This window comes from Dendroctonus ponderosae, unplaced genomic scaffold (genome assembly GCF_020466585.1).
Source record: "Dendroctonus ponderosae isolate FM_Combo_2020 unplaced genomic scaffold, Dpon_F_20191213v2 Dpon_F_20191213_8, whole genome shotgun sequence".
Taxonomy (NCBI): domain Eukaryota; kingdom Metazoa; phylum Arthropoda; class Insecta; order Coleoptera; family Curculionidae; genus Dendroctonus; species Dendroctonus ponderosae.
This window is the reverse complement of record NW_026019016.1, coordinates 8447903-8471673: the sequence shown is the minus strand read 5'-3', so window position 1 is coordinate 8471673 and position 23771 is coordinate 8447903. Positions and strand designations below refer to the sequence as shown.

The following is a 23771-nucleotide window of genomic DNA, read 5'->3' as shown; positions in this document are numbered from 1 at the left end:
ATACCAAGCACTTGCTACGGATATTTGTTGATATTTACTTGCTTAGTCATTCAAGTTTTTACTAACATACGTGTGTGTACTCATGGTTTTAACAGCGATTCAACTGGAAATAGTGTAAAGTAGAAATTCGAAATTGAAACAGAGGGTAAATGACCCAAGTCATAACAGTCCATTAAAATAGTAATGCTGTTACGTTAATTGTTTCTTTTTGCATGCAAATTAACAAATGTGCACTCTAAAAAGTCGACAGAAGGGAGATAACATGTAATTAGCTAATTCAAGGTTCGAGGCATTCAATAATTTAAAAAATTAGTACTCTTCAATTATAATTACTAATTCTTAGAATTATTTGCTGATGGCAGAATGGCTGCAAAATGCCTTAGCAACTGTTTAGAATGTCTCTATTTATATATTTTTAGTATCTAGTACGTGAATAAGTTCCTTTATGTATGTAGTTTATATTAACATTAATTAAATACCCAAACGTTTGCAAACTATCAATCCATCATCGGTCAGATTATTCATATATTAATAGATTGACCAAATATTTTATAATTTATGGGTCTTTAATCCCCTCGGTATCGCAAAAATGTATTTGCACCATAAAAGTATCTTGATCTTTTGATACTTTGACTGCTGAATCAAAAAATGTTGAATAATGTAGATTTGCAGTTGACACACTGAACTAAATATGAATACATTTTCCTCTGGCTTTTAATATATTTGATTGATTATTTTTTCCTTGCTTTTAAAACTTCCATTTCTTTGAGAAACAGCTTTGCTTTAGATTTTATATAAATTGTTCAAGAGGAAACAACTTTAATAAGATATACGAATTTCTTAGGTAAATAATTGTCTGTGGATTATTTACTTATGTAACTATAAAAATCATTAACTGAGCTGCAAAATACTAAAACGTTTGTCTGTAATACATTATATTATTTTTCAGAAATTTGGCAATTGGTATTGGAATCCAAAACTTCCCTGAAGGCTTAGCAGTCAGTCTACCTCTTCATGCAGCTGGATTTTCCGTATGGAAAAGCTTGTGGTGAGTAACAGAAGTTTAGCAATTAATCCCAGCAGAAAACAATTTTTTTTAAATATCGAATCATAAAGATAATTTAAATTTATACTAATTTGAAACAACACATGGCATTAGTCATATTGCAAAGGTTACATTCCATCATAATTAAAGACATATCTTTCCTGTTAACATTTCTTACATTTTGTTTAACCGTTCTTGACTTTGGTAGTTCCTGTTCTGCCTAACAATTCCTACTTTTACTGTTCAAATGGTTTGAATTCCAACACCTGATAATGTAATTGTTATTCGATATTTCATTGTGTTTCCGATTTTATTGATACAGGCTGTTAAGTTTATGTGATATGCACTGCTACATGGAGTTTAAGAGGCGTAGCGAAATGAATCTGTCAGATGAAATGGCAACCAATATAAAGCAAATAATAAAGAAGAATTACGAGGTCCAGACCAATGCGAAAATTAATCATGTGGATTTGCATTGTTGTTTTTATTTCAATAGGGAAATAATCCGTGAGTACAATGGTTAAATAATTATTTGCGAAAAGGGAGAAATGCTGTTGTTTCAAATGCATCGTTTTGATTACTTTGATCAAATTGGAATCTTCAATGAATTAAGTTTTATATAGACCAAGAAATAAGGTGGCAGGAGTTTTGAGCTCAATTAATTTCTGTAAGCATCTTTGAAAATCTTGAAATTATTATAATAGATCATAGATCGCAGATTTCTACTCCTACCATCAGTGATGGGAGTTGTTTTAAATAAACTTTATTCTTTCTTGCCCTATCCAATGTTTTTCAAATAATATTTGTATCCTAACGTCGTAATTTTCATGCTTTATTAAATACAAAAAACAAATAAGCTTCACCTGCTAATTTCCAATATTCAGTTGCTTATGTTTAAGACGAAATGCTATACTTCACCTAAGGTAAACTTGCCTGGTTAAATACTCTTGTGGTATTTTGTTTTTGCAAATCTAATGCTTTCCTATTTTAAACAGTGCTGATTAAAATTTAGCTTTGGCTGCGTTTTTATTTTGTCTGTTTTTTCTAGCGTGTCTGCAACATTCATTCTTCTCATCAATTTCTGATTAATTATTCGTTTGCATCCCGATCTTACTATACACGGAATAGCAGAAATGTTTATTAATTATTTACATTAGCGTAAGTTACTATCATGTTAATTCAATTTTGCGTCTCATTTTGCTGCGTTTTCTATGCTATAACTTGTTGGAAATACATTTTATTTCAATACCTGCCCTTTTTGTTCATTTGTCTGTTTCTGGTGTTATTTTTTCTTTCCCTTTCCAGTGTGGTTCCATTATTTAATTGATTTTTTCCATTTCCATGTCTGTGGAGTTTCATTTTACGATTTTCTTATGGTGCGTTTGATTGTATTTCATGTATGCGATTGTGTTTCATTGTATTTCCCCTTATAGTTTTCTTGATTATATTTTCAATTATTTCTTTTTGTCTCTCAATTATTTCTTCGAAGTTGGTATTACTTGCTTGTATCAAATGACTTTGCTGTCTTGTAAATCTTAATTAAATAACTTAAATTTTATTTTATTTTTTTATTTTATTTAATTTAATTTATACATTTCCGCTCTATTAACTATTTTAGTTTGACTTTGAACTTAACTGTTTTACTTCAGAACCAATCCCGCAATGTTTCAAACACCTTTTCTCCTTTCAAATAGCAATAATCCATCGATTCGGTTGCTTGGCCTGGCTGACTGTAACTTAACAACTTTTTTGATAAAAAATGTTTATAGATAATTCCTCTTTCCATGTTGGAAAGTTGGTTGTGGTCTTTTTGCATTTATTGAACATGATTGTTATTTGGTTTGTTTTTAATAGTCCACTTTTGTCGTTCATTTTTTGAATTATTTACTAATGCATTTATTCTGGTTAATCATGTATGCATAGTAAATACGCATTTGCCGTCAAAGGTGTACGAATGAACCACACTAACCTGGCTGAAACCAATATCAACCAACCTGAATCGAACAAAGTTCCTGGCATCGATGTGAAAACATGTAAACAATGGGTTTCGACACTACATCTAGGCCTCAATAATTTGTTTTGTTGACTGGGAAATTATCAGGCCATTCATAAATCAATGATAAGTTTAAATGCCCAGAAATATTAAAATTTTAAATGGAACGAGTGTTTGTATAGGAATTATTTTTACTGTGTGCCAGGCAACTGTCGAAGAACAGAACCGTATGTGCCTTTGTGTTAAGTGTTTTGATATTTGAACGAAAAAAATCGTACTAAAGACCTTGTACACATTGCATATGCATTTAATTGGCTTCTAATTTATAAATTAGCATATAAACTGATGTTCTCATTCAAATATTCGTAGAAATGCTATTAACTTGAAATTAATGTATTTAAGGGTCTCTTCAAACCAGAAGATTAATGTTTGTGAAGTATTTTCATCTTCCTAATTAGTAAATAATGAAGCTCTCATGAAAATTACTGCTCCTTTTATATAATATTTTTAATTAGTATAAATTAAACGCGGTTTGCTATTTAAGTCCGAGTTCAAATTTACATCATTATGGGTTTGCAATATGCATTAGCTCCCAATTTCTTTGAGAAATTTCGATATTTTGCTATTAGTTCTATACATTCATGAGCAATAAAAGCTTACACGCTGGGGAATGGTTATATGCGAAGTAGTGTATCTATTTTTATGCCACCCAAAATTATTATGAAGGTATTAAACATGCGACAACCTGCAGAACAACAGTTTTTTTGCATACATGACAATGATAGAATGAAAAATAAAATTGGAGCAACTTGAGTTGGTTTCTGCATTTTCGCAGAATTCAATTTGCATTTCTGCTGTTGTTTTCGGTTACAAATTATCTGGTTCAAAATTATTAAAAATGCGGAAATGAAAGTATTTCGAAGAACAGCCAACATCAATGGTTAATGACTAGTAACAAATCGAAAAACAAATAATATATTTATTGCGACAATTGCTATAATCAGTTAATATGAATGTATATTCCAGCTTCGAATGAATGATTTATTGTATAATCTTATTGTTTTGCTGTTTTCTGTACTACTATTCTTCTAATTGAATGTTTCATATTGAGAGCCGATTAAACTTAAATTAAATAAAGTGTGATTAAATTGATGGGTTTAATCGCTGCACGATGCTTCAGTTCATCGATTGATCCGAGATATTCCAATTCACTATAAACCATTCAACAATTGGACGCATTGCAAAAAGAAACATTCTTTTTGCAAATATTGCATTTGCTGTTGTTTTTTCTATAAAAGAAATCTGACAACCTACGGCCCTGTGAACAAGGCATTGACCCAGGAATTTTAGGTCACATGCCATTCAAACTTGTTGCGTTTATCAACGGCAATGGTGATAACACACGTGTTTTGTTTGTTTCTATGAAATGCGAGTACACGTTGTAATTGGTTTACATTGTAGTTTAAAAATTAAATGGCGACCACTAGGGATTTCTATTAATTAATCTAAATCTTATGCTGGCCTTTATCATTTACTATAATTTGTAGATTGCATTGAAATGATTATTTTATTCGTCTTGCGTATTTAGACGTAGATTAGCAAAACAATACTAGCTTATGAAATATTTCATGAGTTAATATTTCATGGTGATCTTATAAACCAAATATTTATTGGGAACTAACACATAGTCGGACATAATGTACCTATTTGGAGGAAAAGGTAAAAAATACTCTTATAACTGGACACTCATGGTTCTACTAAATGTGTCTGCTTAATAGAGAAATAAAAAAATAATTAAAAGTTGTATGGCTTATAACAATAACTAATATTATGTAGATAAGTAGGTACATAAAATCAAAATGCCTCAAACACTTATTAAACTCACAAAAAGTTTAAAAAGTTTGGTTAAAAATGTATGAATGAATGTATACTTATTTACAAAATCTAATATCCTAAATTGACGCAACTTTTACATTTGTTTGTTTTAAAGAACATCTCTGAAAGTGATCTTCAAAGTTTTTCAAATATTCAGAGAAAATGTAATCCTCCTTACATGTTTTTAAGGAGTAACTGTCTTCAACGCTCCACAATAAGCAATAATTTCACCTGTGCTTTCAAACATTATTTCGTCGTCCGACTCGATTTCTTCCGCTTCCCAAGTTTAGAGATAGTGGATACCTTGTTCCAAGCAGTTGTAATAAAATAAAGTGCTTCGAAATTTTTTCGACTTTAACGTCATCAATTAATAATGGATATTAATATTACTCCGCGATAAAATAATTTTAAATTTCTGTGATGCCTTGATTATGTTTTGAAGTATTACCTCATGAGGATGAGACCCTGCGTTGTCCAACAACAATAACATTTTTCGTTTTCGTCTCACCATCTTTCTGTCAAATTGTAATAACCATTCAGTCATAAGATCTTGGGTCAACCATGCTTTTTGGTTAAACCTCCAAGTCGCAAGTTAATTTTTCGTTACGATACACTTTTGAATGCTCTTGGTCTAGCTGCTTTTCCAATCATAAGCAGCTCTTTTTTCAGGCCGGCCTTTATTAGCGCAAAACAAAATAGAGAGTATTTCTTTAGATATTTTCCCCCTGCACATTTCTCGTTTTTAAAACGTAAGAGTTTTATCTGGTAAAGCCCGGGAGAAAATACTTGTCTGATCGGCTTTAGCTGACATCTTCTGGCTGATACCCAAGGAGTAAGAATGGAAGTTTCTACTTGATTGTTGAACGTTCAGATATGGGAATGTTTTGACTTAGAACATGCGTGAACCAATCACAAATCAATTTATCAATTTTAAGTCTTTCACTTTAAAAAAATATATTTTCTCATCCGTGTTGAAGGTTCCGGCACGGAACAAAGACGTCCAGTTAGCAGAGGTCTCGTGTCCCGTTGAGAGAGATTTCTACTTGCGTTGGGCACCAAAATAGTGTCCGCGTCCGTTTATTAGACTATCCGGTTATGAGGGTTTATTTTACATATAAAATGGTAGTTAAAGACTTTGATTCAGTAAATTTGTGCGTTTAAATGAGGTGTCCGTACATAATAAGACGTTTCACTGTACTTTATTTACCTATTTTCAATTTCTTAGTTTGGGAAATCAGTTTTCAACATTTAAGAATTGTTACCAACCGAATTGCACTAAGGCTTATGCTAATGTTTCCTTTCGGAGAAGCTTTTGAGTTTGTTTGAATATGAATTTAAAAACAATGTTTCTTCCTGATGTTAATCCGGTTTCTATATAAGAATGTTAATTTCATATTCCTCTATATGAAGATATGGCTCAGAAGTTTTTAAACTGTCCTATCTCTGTCCTGTTTTGAAACAAACTGTGAAAATTGAACAGAAATTTCCAAAGTTGTTTTTGTGTTTATGCAACATTGATTTGAGCATCAGGAATATAAAAATTGTGATCCAAAACGCGTGAGCCAAAATTAAGCAATCTTTTCAAATAAACCGCTCTTAATTGAGCAAAAAACGTTACATTCCAAGCTCCTTACGTGGCTGGGCTTGCCTGCAGCGTGATTTTTCTTCCTATAATTTTACTAGATATTTTAATACTGTACGTTAACAATTATTAATCATGCACCTGCTCACGACCCTGCAAGGCCGTTCTCATTCCATTTGTGTCTCCTTTCGATAATTGCGTCACCTTTGTTGCATTTGAAACCGCATTTATTGTAAAATTGTTTTTCTTGCGGCTTTGTTAAAAGACGGTAAATAATAATAATAATTTTTTTATTGGGAAATATTACCCATATTGGTGCTAATTAGTGTGGCATTTTAAAATTAGTAATGCCGATTGTAATTGGATCAGGCAATTTTAGATTCTTTTGAAGAAAACTGAAATTCGTGCATATGGAACAAGAAGTTTTCTCCGCTAACCAATACTAATTGATTTTATTGGCAAATTAGCTTCATAATGTGCATTTTGCGTTGCAAGAACGAAAAGTAAGCGGTCAAGTAACAGCGGTAAACTTTTTTGTCGTAATTTGATGTTAGCTAAAAGCCACGTTCTGATACAACAGATACGTTTTTATTGAAATGTATGTATATCAAGTCTAATTAAGTTAATATTGAAAATATTCAGCTATAACGTAAGCACTTTCTGATATCTAAAGTAAACTCATCTATATTTGATCTGATCAGATTTGTTAAATAGCTTGAACTATTTTCAGCTATAAAAATAACTAAAATATCTGAGCTCTATTACAGTCAATCATTCCAAATGTTGCAAATCTACCTACTAGATCTAAATCTATTGCTCAATGCGTCATAATTATGATCGGCAAAAGCATCTTCAGCGAACGCAAGATTTAGTCCAAAAAAGGAAAATTCTGAACATCCTCCACTTCATGTTGTTTTTCATTAAACAATCGGCGCTTGTTCCTTGTTGCATTTATTGTAGTCAAATGTGATGTTGCTTGCTTTCAGCAAAGACAATTCCCTTTCAAGAAGGACGCTAAATCTACTGAGCGGCGTAATAGAACTATTGGAATGCTGCCTACGTAATTCTTACTTTCAAATTACATTTTTACAAGCAGGATGTCGGCATTTCAATGGGATTGTCTTTCTCATCAGTAGTTGCGAATATCTGTAAAGAACAATACTTAAGTACTTAGGAATAATCAAAATAAAACTATGGCTCATATTCGTTGATGGGACTTCCATAAATCTCAAATCTTATGAACTGATCGATAATAACTAACACTGATTGTGCAGGCTGGGTCTTAATTACATGACGTGCCCATATAATTAATATTTTCCTATGTAATAATATTAACTGTTTCTTCAGAAATACCGCATTTTATTGTACTTCAAAGACACGACTGTCTTAATACTGGGACCTTTTTTAGCAGCTTTCTTCTGCTGGAATACACTCTCTGTCCTGCTGCTTGTGTTTTTTTCCTTGATACGTGTTGATATTTCTTCGATGCTTTGCACCTATAGAAATTAGTCGAAATTTATATCATCTGCATGAATCACAACCTCTTGATAATATTTAGTATTGTTTTATATATACTGATGCACCCGACCTTTCAAGTGAAAAGATAGTCATTAGGTAAAAATTAAGAAACTGTTCATCTTTTTGTCACTACCCTACTTGCTCATTTTAGGCAGTAATTAAAATATATACATTTTCCGCTTTACATTTTACCTCTTACGTATTAATGCCTTTTATCTTAACTCTCCGTTGGTAAACCCGTTCGTCATTGCAAATTCGAACATTTTTCTGATTGTAAGTTGAGAAAGCAGTTTTTTTGTAAATCAGATTAGATATATGGCGATATTATCAGGCTATTATATGACGGAAGGATTAATTGATGCAAGAGATGTAGGAAACACCTTGAATAAACGTAATGTTTTTTTTTGCTAAGAAACTCTAAATACACTGCATATTATCATCAACAAGAAACTTTAGGAGATATTTTTCATTTGATTATCATTTTACTATTTTTTGTTTTATGTTTTGGTAATGTGATTGGATCAGCAGCAGATACACAATTATAAGCACTCTGTTGACTTTTGTTCGAATTTTTTCTTTTGTATAGACTCGTGTTCATGTGAGTTTAAGATCATCTGACTTTATGGCCATATTTTTTACTCGTACCGTCCACATTTTTTACTAAATATGACAAGGTCTAATTTTAGTAGGGTGTATTAATGTTTATTAAAGTAAGAGATAACATGAAGTTTTTAGACAAGTTTGAAATTTACAAGGGATGCTGTATAGTTATTTATAAAGTTAATCTTTATCTTGACTCGTCTTGAAGTTGATTATAACTTTGTTATACCCACTATTATTGAACTAAATATTTCATTTTAAATAGTTAACCATTTGTTGGACATTTTTCACTGTTCTTAGAATTATTCTACATACCCTGAGAATGTACTTTTAGCCTTAAGAAACATTATCCTAGCAGAATGAGTAATTGATGAAAATACATCTCTTTTTACCAGCATGTATTTCTTATATTTTTAGTTTCAGCTCAGAACCTGAGGATCTAATTTTAGAAATTAATAGTTCAAGTCTTTCGTTTACTTATGTTTTTTTTTCTTACAGGTATGGACAGTTGAGTGGAATGGTTGAACCTATTTTTGGTGTTTTGGGAGCGGTTGCCGTTAGCATGGCCCAACCTGCTTTGCCTTATGCCCTATCTTTTGCAGCAGGGGCCATGATTTATGTCGTGGTGGATGATATTATTCCAGAAGCAAACACTAGGTAAGAATACAAACAGCATGCTTACACATGGTTTCCTGGTTTTAATAGTACGCACCTTAGGAATGATGCAGCTCTAAGTTATCACCAAATAATTATTAGCAATCCTTCTGGATTCTGGCGATGTACTAAATTAACAGTTTACAACAACATTAGGTTTGCTACCCATTCAATTTTTGTGCCGAAATGTTTTTGCGATTCAAGTGATTTGAAAAGCTTACCCCAAAACCCCAAAAAATTAAGTCAGAGTTTCGTTGCGGACAACTCTTAAACTTCTCTATTAACCATTTTTGATCATCTATCTTCATTAAGTTTCCGAACATCAAACAAACTTCTTCGTTGGTATTCTTGGCATTCTTGCAACTTGCTTGAATATTTAGATCGTTTAAAGAAACTCTGCCTTATACCAATTGATGCGTACCGGGATGTTTCTATTGATAAATAAACATTATCGTCTAATAAACTTCAAAAAGTTGATACATTAGTTTTGTAACAGAAAGCTTTATTAAAACTGAAAGCAAGATAAATCTGAACTAAATGAGTTTGGTGAACTTGTTGTCTATTCTGCACTACTTTGGTTTCCGATTCATTTATTATTCAACTATTTTCGAACATTGTCAAACATTTCTTCACTCTCATTATGTGGGGGAGCATCGTCATACTAAAAAGAAAAATCAGATAACGTGCCGAGCGTTATAAACGTTATTTAAAACTTGCAAGTTACGTTGAGAACTTAAATGGCTTTCAAATGGAAAACAGCGTGTTATTTGTAAATCCTGCCCACACATTTACACTAAATTTCACTTGTAACTTCTTTTTTAAGCTCTCAGGTTTTGTAAATGCCTAACATGTTCTTTATAGCTATTGAAGACTCCACAGGTTAGAACATTTGCTCTCCCCCGTCCAAGCTAATTGGTGTAGAATGTTGTTGTTTTCCTATACTGGTAACCACTACTCAACTACCAAGAAGCAAGTTGCCGCTTTTTTGAGTTTCCTTAATTTTTTGAGCCTCAATTGTGAATTGCCTATAGTTTACTTTGTTTAAGGAAGGAATGTTTGCTTATGCCGTTATTTGTGGCGTAGATGTTGATTGATTAACAATTATCTAAGAATAAACATTAGAATTAAATGAGCCGTGACGGTGAGAAATTGATTAATATTACTTACGCGACTAATAACTGCATTTACTTCTTCGTTATTAACTTTGCGTCCCTGTCATTTTCCAACTTTATTAATCGGTCTTTGTTTCTCTTGATGGCGTATGAACCCAGTCTTCCCGAAACAAATTTTGGGTTTATCACGATCTTCTATCAAATGTTTGTGTTTAAAAAAATGCCAACAGGTAGCATATAATAGAACCATTTTATATATGATTGAAGAAAGGTTTGGTCGGTAGGAGATTTTACAAAGAAATTCGATATTTGCTGTACAGCTGGATGCAGTCATTTAGAACAGTTTGTCTAAACAAAGCAGCTTAGTTATATAATGTTGTTATTTTCGAATATGTGAACTTGTTTATATCGTCTTGTATCTTCAAGGCGCATTTTAAGAAATGTTTCATCAGGGGTCTAATTATTTTTAGCATGATCCAGATAATGATGTCTTGAATTGTTCCGTATCTTGAATAAACACGGTCTAAAAATTGGCATTTTGATCTCTCAACAGGCCACGTCCATATTCGAAACGTACATCAACGAATTTATGTTCAGGCTGTCAGGAAAATAAGCAGATTTAGTTGAATAAAGGTTTACGATCTGCTGAAGTGCGACAGGTTTCTTCCAGTTTTGCTATTCCAGAAATGAATTTTAATTTTCCCGTTCAGTAGCAGTTTTTGTGCTACTTCATTAGCTGTTACTTTCTATGTTTGTAATTTTTTAGTTATTTTTCATGCTTATTGATTTGTTTTATGCCAGTGTCCTTAAGACGGGTTTTCTCTCTTCTCCTTTCCGACTCACATGTATCGCTCGTTTGTTTCTCATTCTACTTTTCCAGAATATTTTTAGAGCTTTGGTTCAACTGTAACGTTTTAATTTGGTTTTTTCACGTTCCTTCTTTTACATTATCAATCTTCTCTCATGGCAGTTTGTTTCTTTAGATTTTTTATTTATGGTGGAACTTAGATTTTGGCCGTAATGTTCTGAACACTAGTTAATAGTGTTGGTATTTCCGGCTAGTTTAAGGAATTTTTGCTGCTAGCAAAGCATACCAAGGGGCATCTCTAATGTGGGCCTCTGTTAGTTTTTTTGCTGATTCGGTAAAATTTTGTCTTTTCTACTGTTTATTTGTGAATCAGGAAGTTCACGTTTTGAAAGCTGGCGAGTTTGGAGGACTTACTTTTGTCCTCATTCGGAAGCTTTGCCCAAGACTCTTGCCACTCGAGAGCTTTATGGTCCAGTTGGGTGCAACATTTTTGGGATGTTCTGAGGCTCGCAAGTGAGCTTTTGAGATATTTTTGGTCCTAGAAAATGCATATAAGTTCCGGACACGGTGCAGATTATTTATTCGTAGTGCATATTTATAACTAGCTGCTTGATTAATTTCGGCCTGCTGGAAGGAGCTCACATGAGACATTTTAAACAGCAAATTTTTATCCTTCAACTTCTTCTCATGTTGTCTTTCTCTTTATAGAAACTATTGTTTAGAAATTCAAGAAGGTTGCGTATTCTATATAAGTTGCAATTTGGTTAGAGAGATATCGGTTAGCTGCATATATCAATGGGTTGATGTATGTTTTTTCTTGTTTTGACTTGAAGTGTTAATTGTAGGCTCATAGATAATAACTCTCACTTTATGTGAGAGACGTGGTGGTGAAATGGAAATCAGTTTCAGCATTAATTGTCTCGGAGATGTGACAAGCAAAATTAAACACCTGTAAAGGAAAGCAAACTTTCATCCGCAAAATGCTGCTTATAATGAAATAAATATTAAATCAACTGTTTATTTTTTCTAACTAAAGCGCAACTACTAAGACAAGAAATAATGTGAAGGGATTGTCTCCGTACACTGATGACAATTATTTACGATTGCGTTTTGAACAGGAAACTAATACTTATTAATTTATAAAAACAATATCAGTTCAGGCAATTAAACATTTAGTTTTCAATAAATTATTTTAATTAATTTTGAGATTTGAACACACCTGCTTGAATAATGAGAATAATGATGGTCGTGGATATTATCGAAAGAACGCCGAGCACATTCCTTCAGAAACTTGAATGACAACAAGAAAACTAATATTTGAATACAGCCTAAACTGCGACATTCCTCCGCAAGCATACGACTTTGTCTTTAAACAGTAAAAGAGAATATTCTTAAATCATTAAGAGTTTCGTAATCTCCTTCGCGTGTTAGTTCACCAAACATTTATTTGGATAATAAATGTTTAATGAAAAAAGTACCGTCAGCTGCATACTTTACATAAGTTGGAACTATGTTAGCTGACAATATACTGGGTTTTATGCGTTGGAAGTGATAAGTTTCAGTGGCGTGTTATTGGATATGTTTTCATGTACTATCAAAGAATGATACATGAGGAATAAAGGGTATTTTAGGAGTGAACGTTTAAGCTAGATATTTGGCCAACTTTGCACTTATTTGGGATGCATAACAACCTTTCATTAGGACATTCTTTTTTAAGGTTTTATTTTGTCGTTAGTTGGTTCTTGGAGAGCAATTGAAAAGCAACATATTAATTTAACATTTGTATTGGCATCTTTCATGAAATTATCTTTGAAAAAAACCGGATGTACCTAAAATGTATATTTCAACAAATGAACTTAAATAGGCAATTTTTTGTTTTCCTGTTATAATTTGAAGCTTACTTCTGGCATGCATTATTTACGTCCATTCTTGTGCATGTTTGTCTCTCACTTTACACTTACGCAATTTACTAGGAATCGTATAATAAGATTCGAATAACAGAAGAATCGCCTACTCGCACCCGTCTAATTTTTAAGAGGATCTAAGTGCGACCGAAGCCCAGCTATTTATTTATTTCTCTTCATTCTTCAGCACGTGTTAAAAAGTATTGGGTGGTCTGGGGCATTCTGATGGTTTACCGAAAACGATAACCCGTTATTTTTGGCACTGTGTCAGTAAACACTTTTAGTGGCGTTTGAAAATGTGCGAGATTCTCAGGAATAGTCAATGGGTTTAGGGGCCAGTGTTCAAATTCGCTTTAACAAAATAATATGAAAAATAAAAACACTTTATTTTGATGTGTTTAAGATTGCAATTATATTTGCTTATCAGGAAAGAGTCACAATTTGCAATAAACTGAAGACAGAAGAAACTGAGGAGTAGGTAAGGAATTAAATTATTATTCCTAATGATCACTTTTGTTGACTCGGTAAAACTGTAGGTGAGAGTCCAATTACTTTAAGCAACTCTTAATGGATGATAAAGAAAAAATTCTGGAAAAATAATATTTTTCCTGTCAAAAGTTTCATAATACAAATTTTTAAGCCTAATGCGACACCAAAGAATGTATTTTACTCTGTGTATTTTCACCCTCCTTATCAGGTTTCTCTCCCCAGTCTTCGTTGAATATTAACACATATTTATTGCTAAGGGGCCAAAAACAATTATTTAGGGGGTAAATTTACATAAATTTCGAGAACAACTTTTTAGGATTCTGTTGTGATTAAGACCGAACTTATGATATGTTTGTAAAGGGTGTTTTTTAGAGAACTTTAAACTGAAATAAAACTCACTAAAATCATGTTAACGTCATGGTACTGGCTTTATTGAGAAAGGGAGTATGGCATTATGGCTTAACTATGGTTTGGGGTATAAAGTGCTCGAATAAAGAGCAATCTCAAAGTCCAATTTTCTACCACTTCCAAACTTCTTCTAGACGATAGTGCACAAAAACCGTGAGTTTTTCTGGATATAAAGGGGTCTTAATGGCTGCTGGATTTTCGTCCCTTCAAGTCCGGCAAATTTGTTTATTTACGCAACCATTGAGCCAAAAACGATTATGTCGACCGTAAAATAAACTTAGCGCACGGTGAGTTTGGCGAACTGCACAGCGATTTTCGAAATAAATTGCCGAATTTGGAGGGACGAAAGTCCAAAATCTGAAAGTTATTATTGAAATGCCGTTATATCCAGAAAAACTCACTGATTGATGTGCTTTTTTTATGGTTTAGTGAAATCAAAGTGGTCGCAAATTTGACTTTTTTCGTATTGATTATTATCTTTCAATTTAATTAGTATTAAATTAATTCCGTTTCATTTTGCGGCTTATATAAAAGCAAGACTTGCAAGGGTCTTGCTGCAAGACTAAGACCAAGACTATGCAAGTCGCGGTCTTGCCTCCATGACAGCTTTGCTCATCACTACAAATCATATTTGCGCTATCATGGCATACAATTGTATTTTCGATAAAGCCAGTGCCATGAGCTTAACATGAATTTTATGAGTTGTAATTCAATTTGAAGTTGTATACCTCCAAAAAAACGCCCGTTATGTACAAATAACTTTCTGCTCCTACTGTAACCTCTATTGGTTCAATTTTTTGAGAAATTCTGTTTGACTGCGTTTCCCAATATTTGGCATTTACTTTATGTTTATGAACTAATAGAGGATATATATTTTTTAAATGCGTTTTCTGCGTGTTTTTCAAGTCGACCAAATTTTGCATTACAGTGATGCCGAACAGTAGATCACGTAAGTTCTTTGCAGTTGAGGATTCGGATCAATCTGAAACCATGTTTTTTGTATATATTTAATGTGAAAATTGCTAATAACGATTTAGAACTAATGTTTTTTCATCTACTAGATAGTGGAAATCTACCATTCTCCAGATTTGTAGCACTTAATTAAAATTAAAACTTACTTACCTAAAAATTCATTTTTTCATTTCAATCATTTTCCAGCTAGTTCCGTTTAACGCGAGATGATCTTCCCTTGATACTTCTTAAGAGACTTAAGTCACGATTAGAGAATCGCTAAATACGGAATCTGAACTTCAGCTCGCTTAGGAATGTTGAATTGCAATTAATTAATTTATTTCTATGTAGGTATATTCAGTTGCAAATGATAAGATTATCATATGAAATATGCATGATCCGTCCGTTAATTAGAATTGAAAAGTGAACAAACATTGAAAATAAGTACTGAGGATTAAATAATTAAAATGTGCAATTTTTATGTAAAGCAGATTGAAAATTGTGTACAAATTCTTGGGCTGCAAGGCATAACTTGTAATCGATTCTTGCGTTAGGTCAATTATCTATTAACATAAGCGGAACCAATAATTGGCAACATACGGCTTAGTGCAGTATAATCATATTTATTAAATAGCAAAAGCATACAGATGTTTCCAACACACATAGTTGTAATTTTCCAGAACCAAACTGAGGTTTTCTTTCGCCGCAAGACGTGAATAATTCATAGCCATAATTTCAGAAAACTGCCGTACATAGAATTTAACGACTTATTTTCGAACATTCCATCGTGTAGCAAAGGCAGTATGTTTTATTTATATCTTTAAATAATTTTACTCAGCTGAATTTTCTGCTAGTTCAGTTTTCCATGCAAGGCCTGTTTCCGGAAATGTAATAGAAATAAAAACGGTTTGGCAATATAGAATGGTGATTCATCGCGCAACAATTTCCGACGTACCGTTTTACATAAATAAAAGTTTACTTAAACAAGACGACCACAGTGTAATGTTTGTCATTTTCTTATTTATAGTTAGTCCGGAATATTATTTTTCATCAATAGATAATTGAATTTTTTATTAGGAGCTTGAGGTTATTCTAATGAAGTAATTTTCAGATTATTTTAAGCAAAGTTTCAAGCAATGAAAGCAAATGTATAACATTTTCTATACACTACACACACGCATCGTATTAGTTAAAACAGTGGTTTTATTAATAATCACCAAGTGAGGTTTTAACTATTGGCAAATGCTGAAAATCTGAAAAATGCTAAGTTTATTTTGTGCATTAAAAAATTAATATGTGCGAAAGCTTTCAGTTTAAAGAACTGACCAAAATATGAAGAAATGATGAAGCAAATGTTTATGTCTTGAATGAATGAATGCTCAAAGAAAGTTTGCAAGCTACTGACTGTTTATGGGGTCGCAATACTCTATCCAAATGAATGTATATTAAGATTCTCAACTTATTGCTTTTATATTTGACAATCTCCAATCAACATTCCGAGTTAAAGTCATATGTTATATTATAAATCACTTGCGACAAAGAAACGATTTTACAGGCGTCTGTGATAATATTTTTCTATATTCTCTTCTTGTGTGAAGCTTATTGTTGTTCATTTTTTAATTAGCATTGGTTTTTGTATCAGTGATACAATTTAGTATTTTGTGTGTTTTATATTATTTTTGTTGTATATTTTCTTCCGGTCATTTATTCAGTAACATAATTAGAGCTACGTCTTTTAGCGTTGCTTTCTGATTTGTCTATGACTATTGTCTGATTAAGTGATAACAATTGTAAGTGTAATCGACCAATACGATAATCCAAAAGGATAATACCTTGCGACTTTTGATTTTATATGTTAGTTTTTGTTATGATTTTGCTGTTTAATTTTTATACGAAAGTCAAGTTAGCTGCAAATGATGTATTTTAATTTGTTGTTAATTTCTTTAATTTTGAAGTTTACTACGGTTTCTACTATGTACATATTTTTAGTAACAGTAAATTAACAAATAGCATTGAAACGCTGGTTTCTGTTTTTTCATTAGCAGATCAATTTACTAACTTGTAGAGATTAAAACTCATCCACATATATTCAGAGGAACAATTTATAAAAATGGACGTTATTATTAACATCAATGTGTTGCAAGGGGAATGTTTAGACTGTGTATCTTTCTAATCAATAATGATCAGTGAATTTAATTTCATTTAGTGTTTTTTATCAACGATTTCTTGAGAAATTTGCCATTTCGACGGCATGCTTGAGTTCAGCTTTTTTTCTTCATATTAAACCGGAGACACCACTGATTTTCGAAATATTTTGATAACTCAGTTACGCAGTCTATTAAATATGCAATAAAACCTTACTTCTTGGAATTTTTACGATCTGGGCTCCGTTAGGGAGATAAATTACAAGTTTTCTCATGGTGATAAATATGAAATAAAACCGAATATAAATAATTGTAGTGTTTATTATGGCAATAACTTCAATGGACCACCACCTAATATTTGTACCGTTCTTTTTTTCGTGTTTTTAGGAGAATTTCGGTTAATGGAATACAGAACTAATTAACAATATTAAGATAAATACATATTTAATTATTTAACGCGAGGTTCATTATAGTCTAATAAAACTAACTCGTAATCAAGTTTTTATATTTCAGTATTTTTTGCAGAATTCGTAGGATTTCAAACTCGTTTGATTTGAAAGGTTGTGCTGAAACTTAAAATAAAATTCTCAGACATCCACTTTTATGTAATGGTCTTGGAGCTAAAGAATTGTAGTGAATGTGCCCAAGAAATGTATTCAAAACTGATTTTAGAAAATTATTAATTTTGCATATTTAGAACAAAACATCCTTTTATGGCGTTTGCTTATATAGCAACTGCATCGAAATAATAAATTTGAAAAATTAAAAACATAACATTAGCATGTAGAACTTCATGCTTTATTTTTAGATTGCTAGTTTACTTGACGACCTTTAGCTACAGCGTGTGAGAATAGATGCTTCGTATAAGAACCCTATAGATAGTAGCTTTTCTACTAAAGTACCATAGTAAAATACCATTTCTGCTAAAGTACTAAGACACCTTGTACAGAGAAAATGGAAAATACTCTCAACCTACAAGGATTAAAAATGATATTGCATCCTTAAAGGATTTCAGTAATCTGAAATGACATCATTGCAGAGTCTGTTAAATTAGTCTCATGTTTTTTTAGTAGTCTTATGTTGTCATATACATTGCTTTTGGACCCTCCCAGATATTACGTAATTCTTGCTGTTCACACTATTGAAATATGAGGCTTGCAACATTGTAACTTATAAGATTGTTTATGGGACGTTGTCCATTTCTAAACTCATATGCTTCCGAGGTCTAAGCTGTTATATTCAGCTTCCAAATGTTGAATGTATTTTATGAACTTCAGTGCTTTGCCAATAAATGCAGGTGGAAAGTGTAATTTTTTCATACTTACTAGCAACAGACAAAAATATTTTTTTTGTTTTCAGCGAAAATGGAAAATTGGCCACTTGGGGCGCAGTCCTGGGCTTTTTGGTAATGATGACTTTAGATGTAGGATTAGGCTAAACGTAAATATTTTCGATTCTATTCTGTTATGTAACTTAAATGTGTGTTTGTCCATTGTCGTTCCTGATGACTAACTCATTTGTGTTCGTCCCTCACGATTGATCAATAAAATAAAGTGAAAACACCTAATGATACTGGGTGTTGAAGAGGTCGGTTAAGAGCGGATGAGTTTTGGTTTTAAGCAAAATTAATTAACACATTTCGGGAAACATGTTATTATTATAAATATGCAAAATGAGTCATCTATACACAATAGATTATTGTTACTGTTTCAATCAAATACATTGACTGGATCAAAATAAATCATGTTTTATAGTTTTTTATATATATATTTCCATTATTTTCTGTGAAATCAATTTAAGTCATTGCTGCAAGACATTTCTAATTTCTTATGGATTATGGCTATTGGGTGTATGATTCATTTTGCAAAAGGTTTTTTTTCATTTTCATATAATATAAGCTATACGCCTAAAAGCATTTGCGAAAACGTGATTAATTAAAAAAATACTCCAAACCAAATAAATAAATGCAAAAGCCTTTCCTAGCTGTGCATAAACAGCACGCAATTATTAGAGAAGTTAAGAAAGGAAAGCGCTTTGTCCTAGGTCAATTATATTGCTCGTAGTAGGTAACTAATTTAAATGAAAATAATTTTCTAATTTACTGAAGGTAACATACCATACGGTTGCAAATATTGATGATTTCTAAAGGTACGTAATGGCACCCATACTTTAACAGTTCATAGTTAGTTCTTTAAGTTACAATTAACTCCGTTATGCTCTAAGTGAAACTAGTAGTTCAGCAACTTTTTTCGCCCTTCACTTCAATTCAAAATTTACAGTTCAATTCAAACTAAGGCCTTTAGCTCTAAGAAGGATTAGGTATATTTTGCGAACCACTCAAAACTGCACAGTGAAGGGTTGATGCTTAAAAAAGCCTTCCAGTAATTTATTAAAATTCCAAAGTGGTTTGTTAGTTAAATACACACTGAAATAATAGACATTGTTGTGTAAGTAGCTTATCTTTTGCATTCTTGTGTTTTGAGTTCAAGGAATGTTAATTGATCGTAAACACAAAAAATGTTGATTGCATAAGTAATCCTAGGAGTATTTACCAAAATTAGGAAAAGCTCTTTAGTTGCACATGTTTAAAAAAAAAACAGGGTCGTCTTACTATTTGTAGTTAGTAGGTTTCACTTTAGACTCACGATGGTTAATTTCATTTTATTTGTAAAATAGCTTTAATAGTTGAATTCATAACCACGTCCTCAATATCAAAGACTGGCCTATCAAGTTCTGTTTTAAAAGAAATATTGATAATGCATTTATTCATCATCTCTGCCCAACCAACCATAAATTTGTCATTTTGAGTTAAACGACTAGACATTTCCATGAAAGCAGTACCAGATGAATACATGCATTCCAATATGATTGTTTGCAGTTTAGTAGTTGTACTTATACCTGGAGTCGGAACTTTTCCATTTCAATCTTAATTCAAGCATTACATCAATGTAAATGGAGGAAACTGTTGAGAGTTCCTCTAAGACCTGCAAGGCCGATTGTACTCGATGAATCAGTTATTTCAATGCTTGAGTTAATTCGTTTTTTGGTTGAAGGAAAAGTGTCTTATTGTGTTCATAATTTTTGTGCGACTATAGCAATGTTAAATGTCAGCCAATTGTTAGCAACTACTGCTGTGATACGGACAACCCAATAGTGGTTGAATAAAGACATATTTTTAGGTAATTTGGTTTTTTTATTTGAACCTTTCCTACTATATTTTTGTTTTATTAACTCGTGAGTGTTCGATTTATCATCATTATAAATTGATGAGAGCGATCACACAGTCTTCATAAGAACCGATAAAAGAATTAAAAATACATGGTTCGATTGTTTTTAATTTTCTGGTTTCGAAGTTTTACTTACTTGGCCGATAATATTATGGTTTCATTTTTTGATTGTACAACTCGCAAAATCTGATGCAAGGTTCTGAGGAGATGAGAAGGTTAGATGTGGAGGAGACACTCTTGGCTGAAAAGGTAAGTAATATTTATGTATTATGCATACAATTTTCGCAGTGTTTTTGAGTGAAACCCCCATCCGAGGCTCCAAACATTATGTGGACATTTGTATTACATTATTTAACACAGTAGGATGTTCCTCCAGATATTGTCGATATTTGGCTAGTACATGAAAGAATTATATTGGAAATAATTTTGGATCTAATTGAACACTAGTAAATCCGTTGGTTCTGTCTAGAAGTTCCGTTTAGTGCTACATCTGTGAAGTATTAAACTTCTATTTTTCTTCAGTTCTGCGTCAAATGTTGTGTCTGTTGAAGGCCGAATTTTCTCAATTCTTTATTACAAATTTTAGGTATTTTCTTACTTATAGCCGCTGGATGATTTCTTGATTAAATTTTGATAAAGAATGCTTTACTAAGAAATAAATGCAGCAGGTTTTAATAAAAGACTGAAAGCTTCTGTCATTTAAAAAATTTCTACTAAAATTCTGTCATTTCAAAAACACAAAATCTCGATACAAAATGTCAAATGAAGGATTTTGGGTGCATCTATGTTTTGTGCCCAAAAAGATTTTATTGTTTAGTTTAAGGAAAGTGTCACGCCCAATATCCAATTTTGGTTGGAAACTACACTGGAAAACTGTATTTTGTACTCTGATCAATTTTTACTTTTTATTGTTTTTCTGTCAATTCTTTAGTAACCTTCTTTCAAAGATCTTCATTACTCCCATGTCACAGCCATTACTATCCCGTTTCTTTGACAGTTTTTTTCCGAACGTTGTATTTTCTCGTATAGACAAAAAATAATAATAAATAATTTTGCAGTTACCTGAATAACGTATACGTGAATAAAAAACAGCTATCTATGAATGCATTTTTACAAAGAAATGTCAATTTTTTTATGAATAATTTTTCAACCGACATTTTTCTTATTAATTAAAATCAATACATTTTATAATTTTTTCAAATTTCAATTATTGTTCTGTAGACGATTTTCTGTATCTATAGATATTTTACTTCTTATATAATTCAAAACACATTTAAAATATTTGCCAACAAGAATCGAGTTACTCTTCTGGAATGCTCACTATCTAATAACGTTTGCCATCATCCATAGAATAAAACAAAGCGCACCAAGACAAATCTAAAAATAACAATCCAGCTGCATAATTTCGCATGCAGCAATGGAATTCACTTCATTCATGGCAACAACAATAATCAATGCCGCCGAGTTTATTAAAATCATGAATGAAATGAAAGCGTGTTGTGAAGGGGATTACACAACCTCGGCAATTTGTAAAAATGGCAAATTATAGTGCTTATTATTTAACAGTTTTTTTTGTAAATTGTGTCTTGTCTTTGCAATATGTACAAGGCTCTTAGACTTATACCAGAGAGAAAAATGCATTTTTGTTATGTTATAGTTACATTCAAAGTAGCACGTTCTCAGAAATGTTGAATAGCTGCATAGTGTAAATTTGTTTGTATGTACTTTTGTACAGAAAAGAAAACCACTGCAATAAAATACCAGAGTAAGGAAAACAATAAAGTCCCTAAATTTCTTAATGTGCCATTAATGTTGATTAAACGGATTAATTAATTAATATTCGCCTAAAAGTGTCTCCAATTTTCTTAACTAGTTTTCACCAGAAAGATTGCACGGGCAGGCTACATGTTATAGTCATTATTTTCGAGGCATTTTTTCTCAATTATTTAAAAATAACTTTGAAATTATACAACTGCAGCAGGCAATTTGTCAAAATTGAATTAAAAATAAGAATCTCAACAGAATTCTTACTTCAGTAATCTGGAAGAAACAGCCGAATTGCTAAAGCGATCTAAGACATCTAGAAGTCAGTTGAGTTTTAATGAAAACTACCGTTTTTTTCATTTCATTCTACAGTTGCTTTCATTCAAAAATTTGCTTTTAAAACCTTTAATTTACTGTGGAACATTTAAAGAGGTCTTTAAGCCACAGATCACATTAAACTAGAACGTCATACTAAAGATAAATTGGAAAAGTAACAAATTCATGTATATGAACGATCTTTTTTGCAGCATTAATGTGCTCGTATTTATAATTTAATTGTTATGTACAAACAAAGAAAGAAGCTTGCATGAAACCGAAGAACTAGAGATACATAAGACGTTCAAAATACTCCTTTTCCATTTTAAAGTAAGCACGACAGCTTGTGTATGGACTGTGTCTCTGAGAACTTTCCTAAAATCACCTGATTAGGTTGGATTTTATTACATTTTTTATTTATTTGGAGCTGTCACACATCTATTATAGACTAATTGATGATTACAAATATAATCAGGAAACGAAATCTATCGGATCTAAATCAGGATATCTAGCAGGCCATATTATAGGACCGCCTCTCATCAGCCAACTATAAACTAATAGATATATAAAAACTGAAGATAAACAATAATTAGCTTACGTATCTCAGAAACTGTTACTTTGCTGACATTTACTAATACTAATTTGTTTTTTTGTCTCAATAGATTACCTTTAATAATTTGGACTTTCTTAAAAACACCCTTTATATGCTGACTCTAAAAAAATTATGTTTATGTTGCAATATAATAATCCAGTCTAAATTCTTATTGCAAATTGATTAGAAATATATTTATGTACACATATGGTTTATGTATATTTTAATACATGTAGATTTTTTAATTTTCTTGATGGAAAGTAAGTACGAAAATTATGGTATTATTACTTTTGAGTTGATTTTTGAGACTCTTGCATAGCCTAACAGACAGGTGCAGCAACGAAGAAGTGTTGACTTCAATCAATCTCTTATTTAATGTAGACTTTTGTTTTGAGGTTTCAAAAACTCATGTAATTACATTTTCAATCTGATTCACGCCCCACAGTCATCGCTGTTTAAAGAAGAGCAAGTAAGAAATGCAATTATCTTGATCGTAGTTTTATTTTTTATTTGCTATTCCTTTTATTCCGTTTATTATAAAAAATATGAATTCCTTCACAAATATATCACTGGTCAGATCAGACGCACCAACCAATCCCACTAGCCCCCTTGAAGATGCACGATATAAAAATAAGAAAAAACGGATTTTAATGAATAAAAATTTTGATTCAACCCAAGAGAGCTGATCACAGTTAATCGACTTGCCGTTCTTCTCAGAAGGATTAGTGTAGGTTCACCTCATATAATATAAACCTTTTATTTCGAAGATCATTGCCCTTGGAAAACTGCA

At 31.9% G+C, this 23771-nt stretch overlaps 1 protein-coding gene across 2 annotated transcripts in view; it reads left to right on the top strand.

Annotated features, from left to right (window-relative positions):
• The window catches only part of LOC109534486 (zinc transporter ZIP11), an 87741-nt gene extending 67475 nt beyond the window's left edge, over nt 1-20266 (top strand). For both annotated transcript variants that reach the window (XM_019900181.2, XM_019900182.2), the window contains exons 5-7: nt 950-1048; nt 9112-9270; nt 18443-20266. In XM_019900181.2, coding sequence (XP_019755740.1) covers nt 950-1048; nt 9112-9270; nt 18443-18521 — 337 coding nt within the window. In that variant the 3' untranslated portion in view covers nt 18522-20266. The remainder of the gene's footprint in view (nt 1-949; nt 1049-9111; nt 9271-18442) is intronic.
• The last annotated feature ends 3505 nt before the right edge of the window (nt 20267-23771 follow it).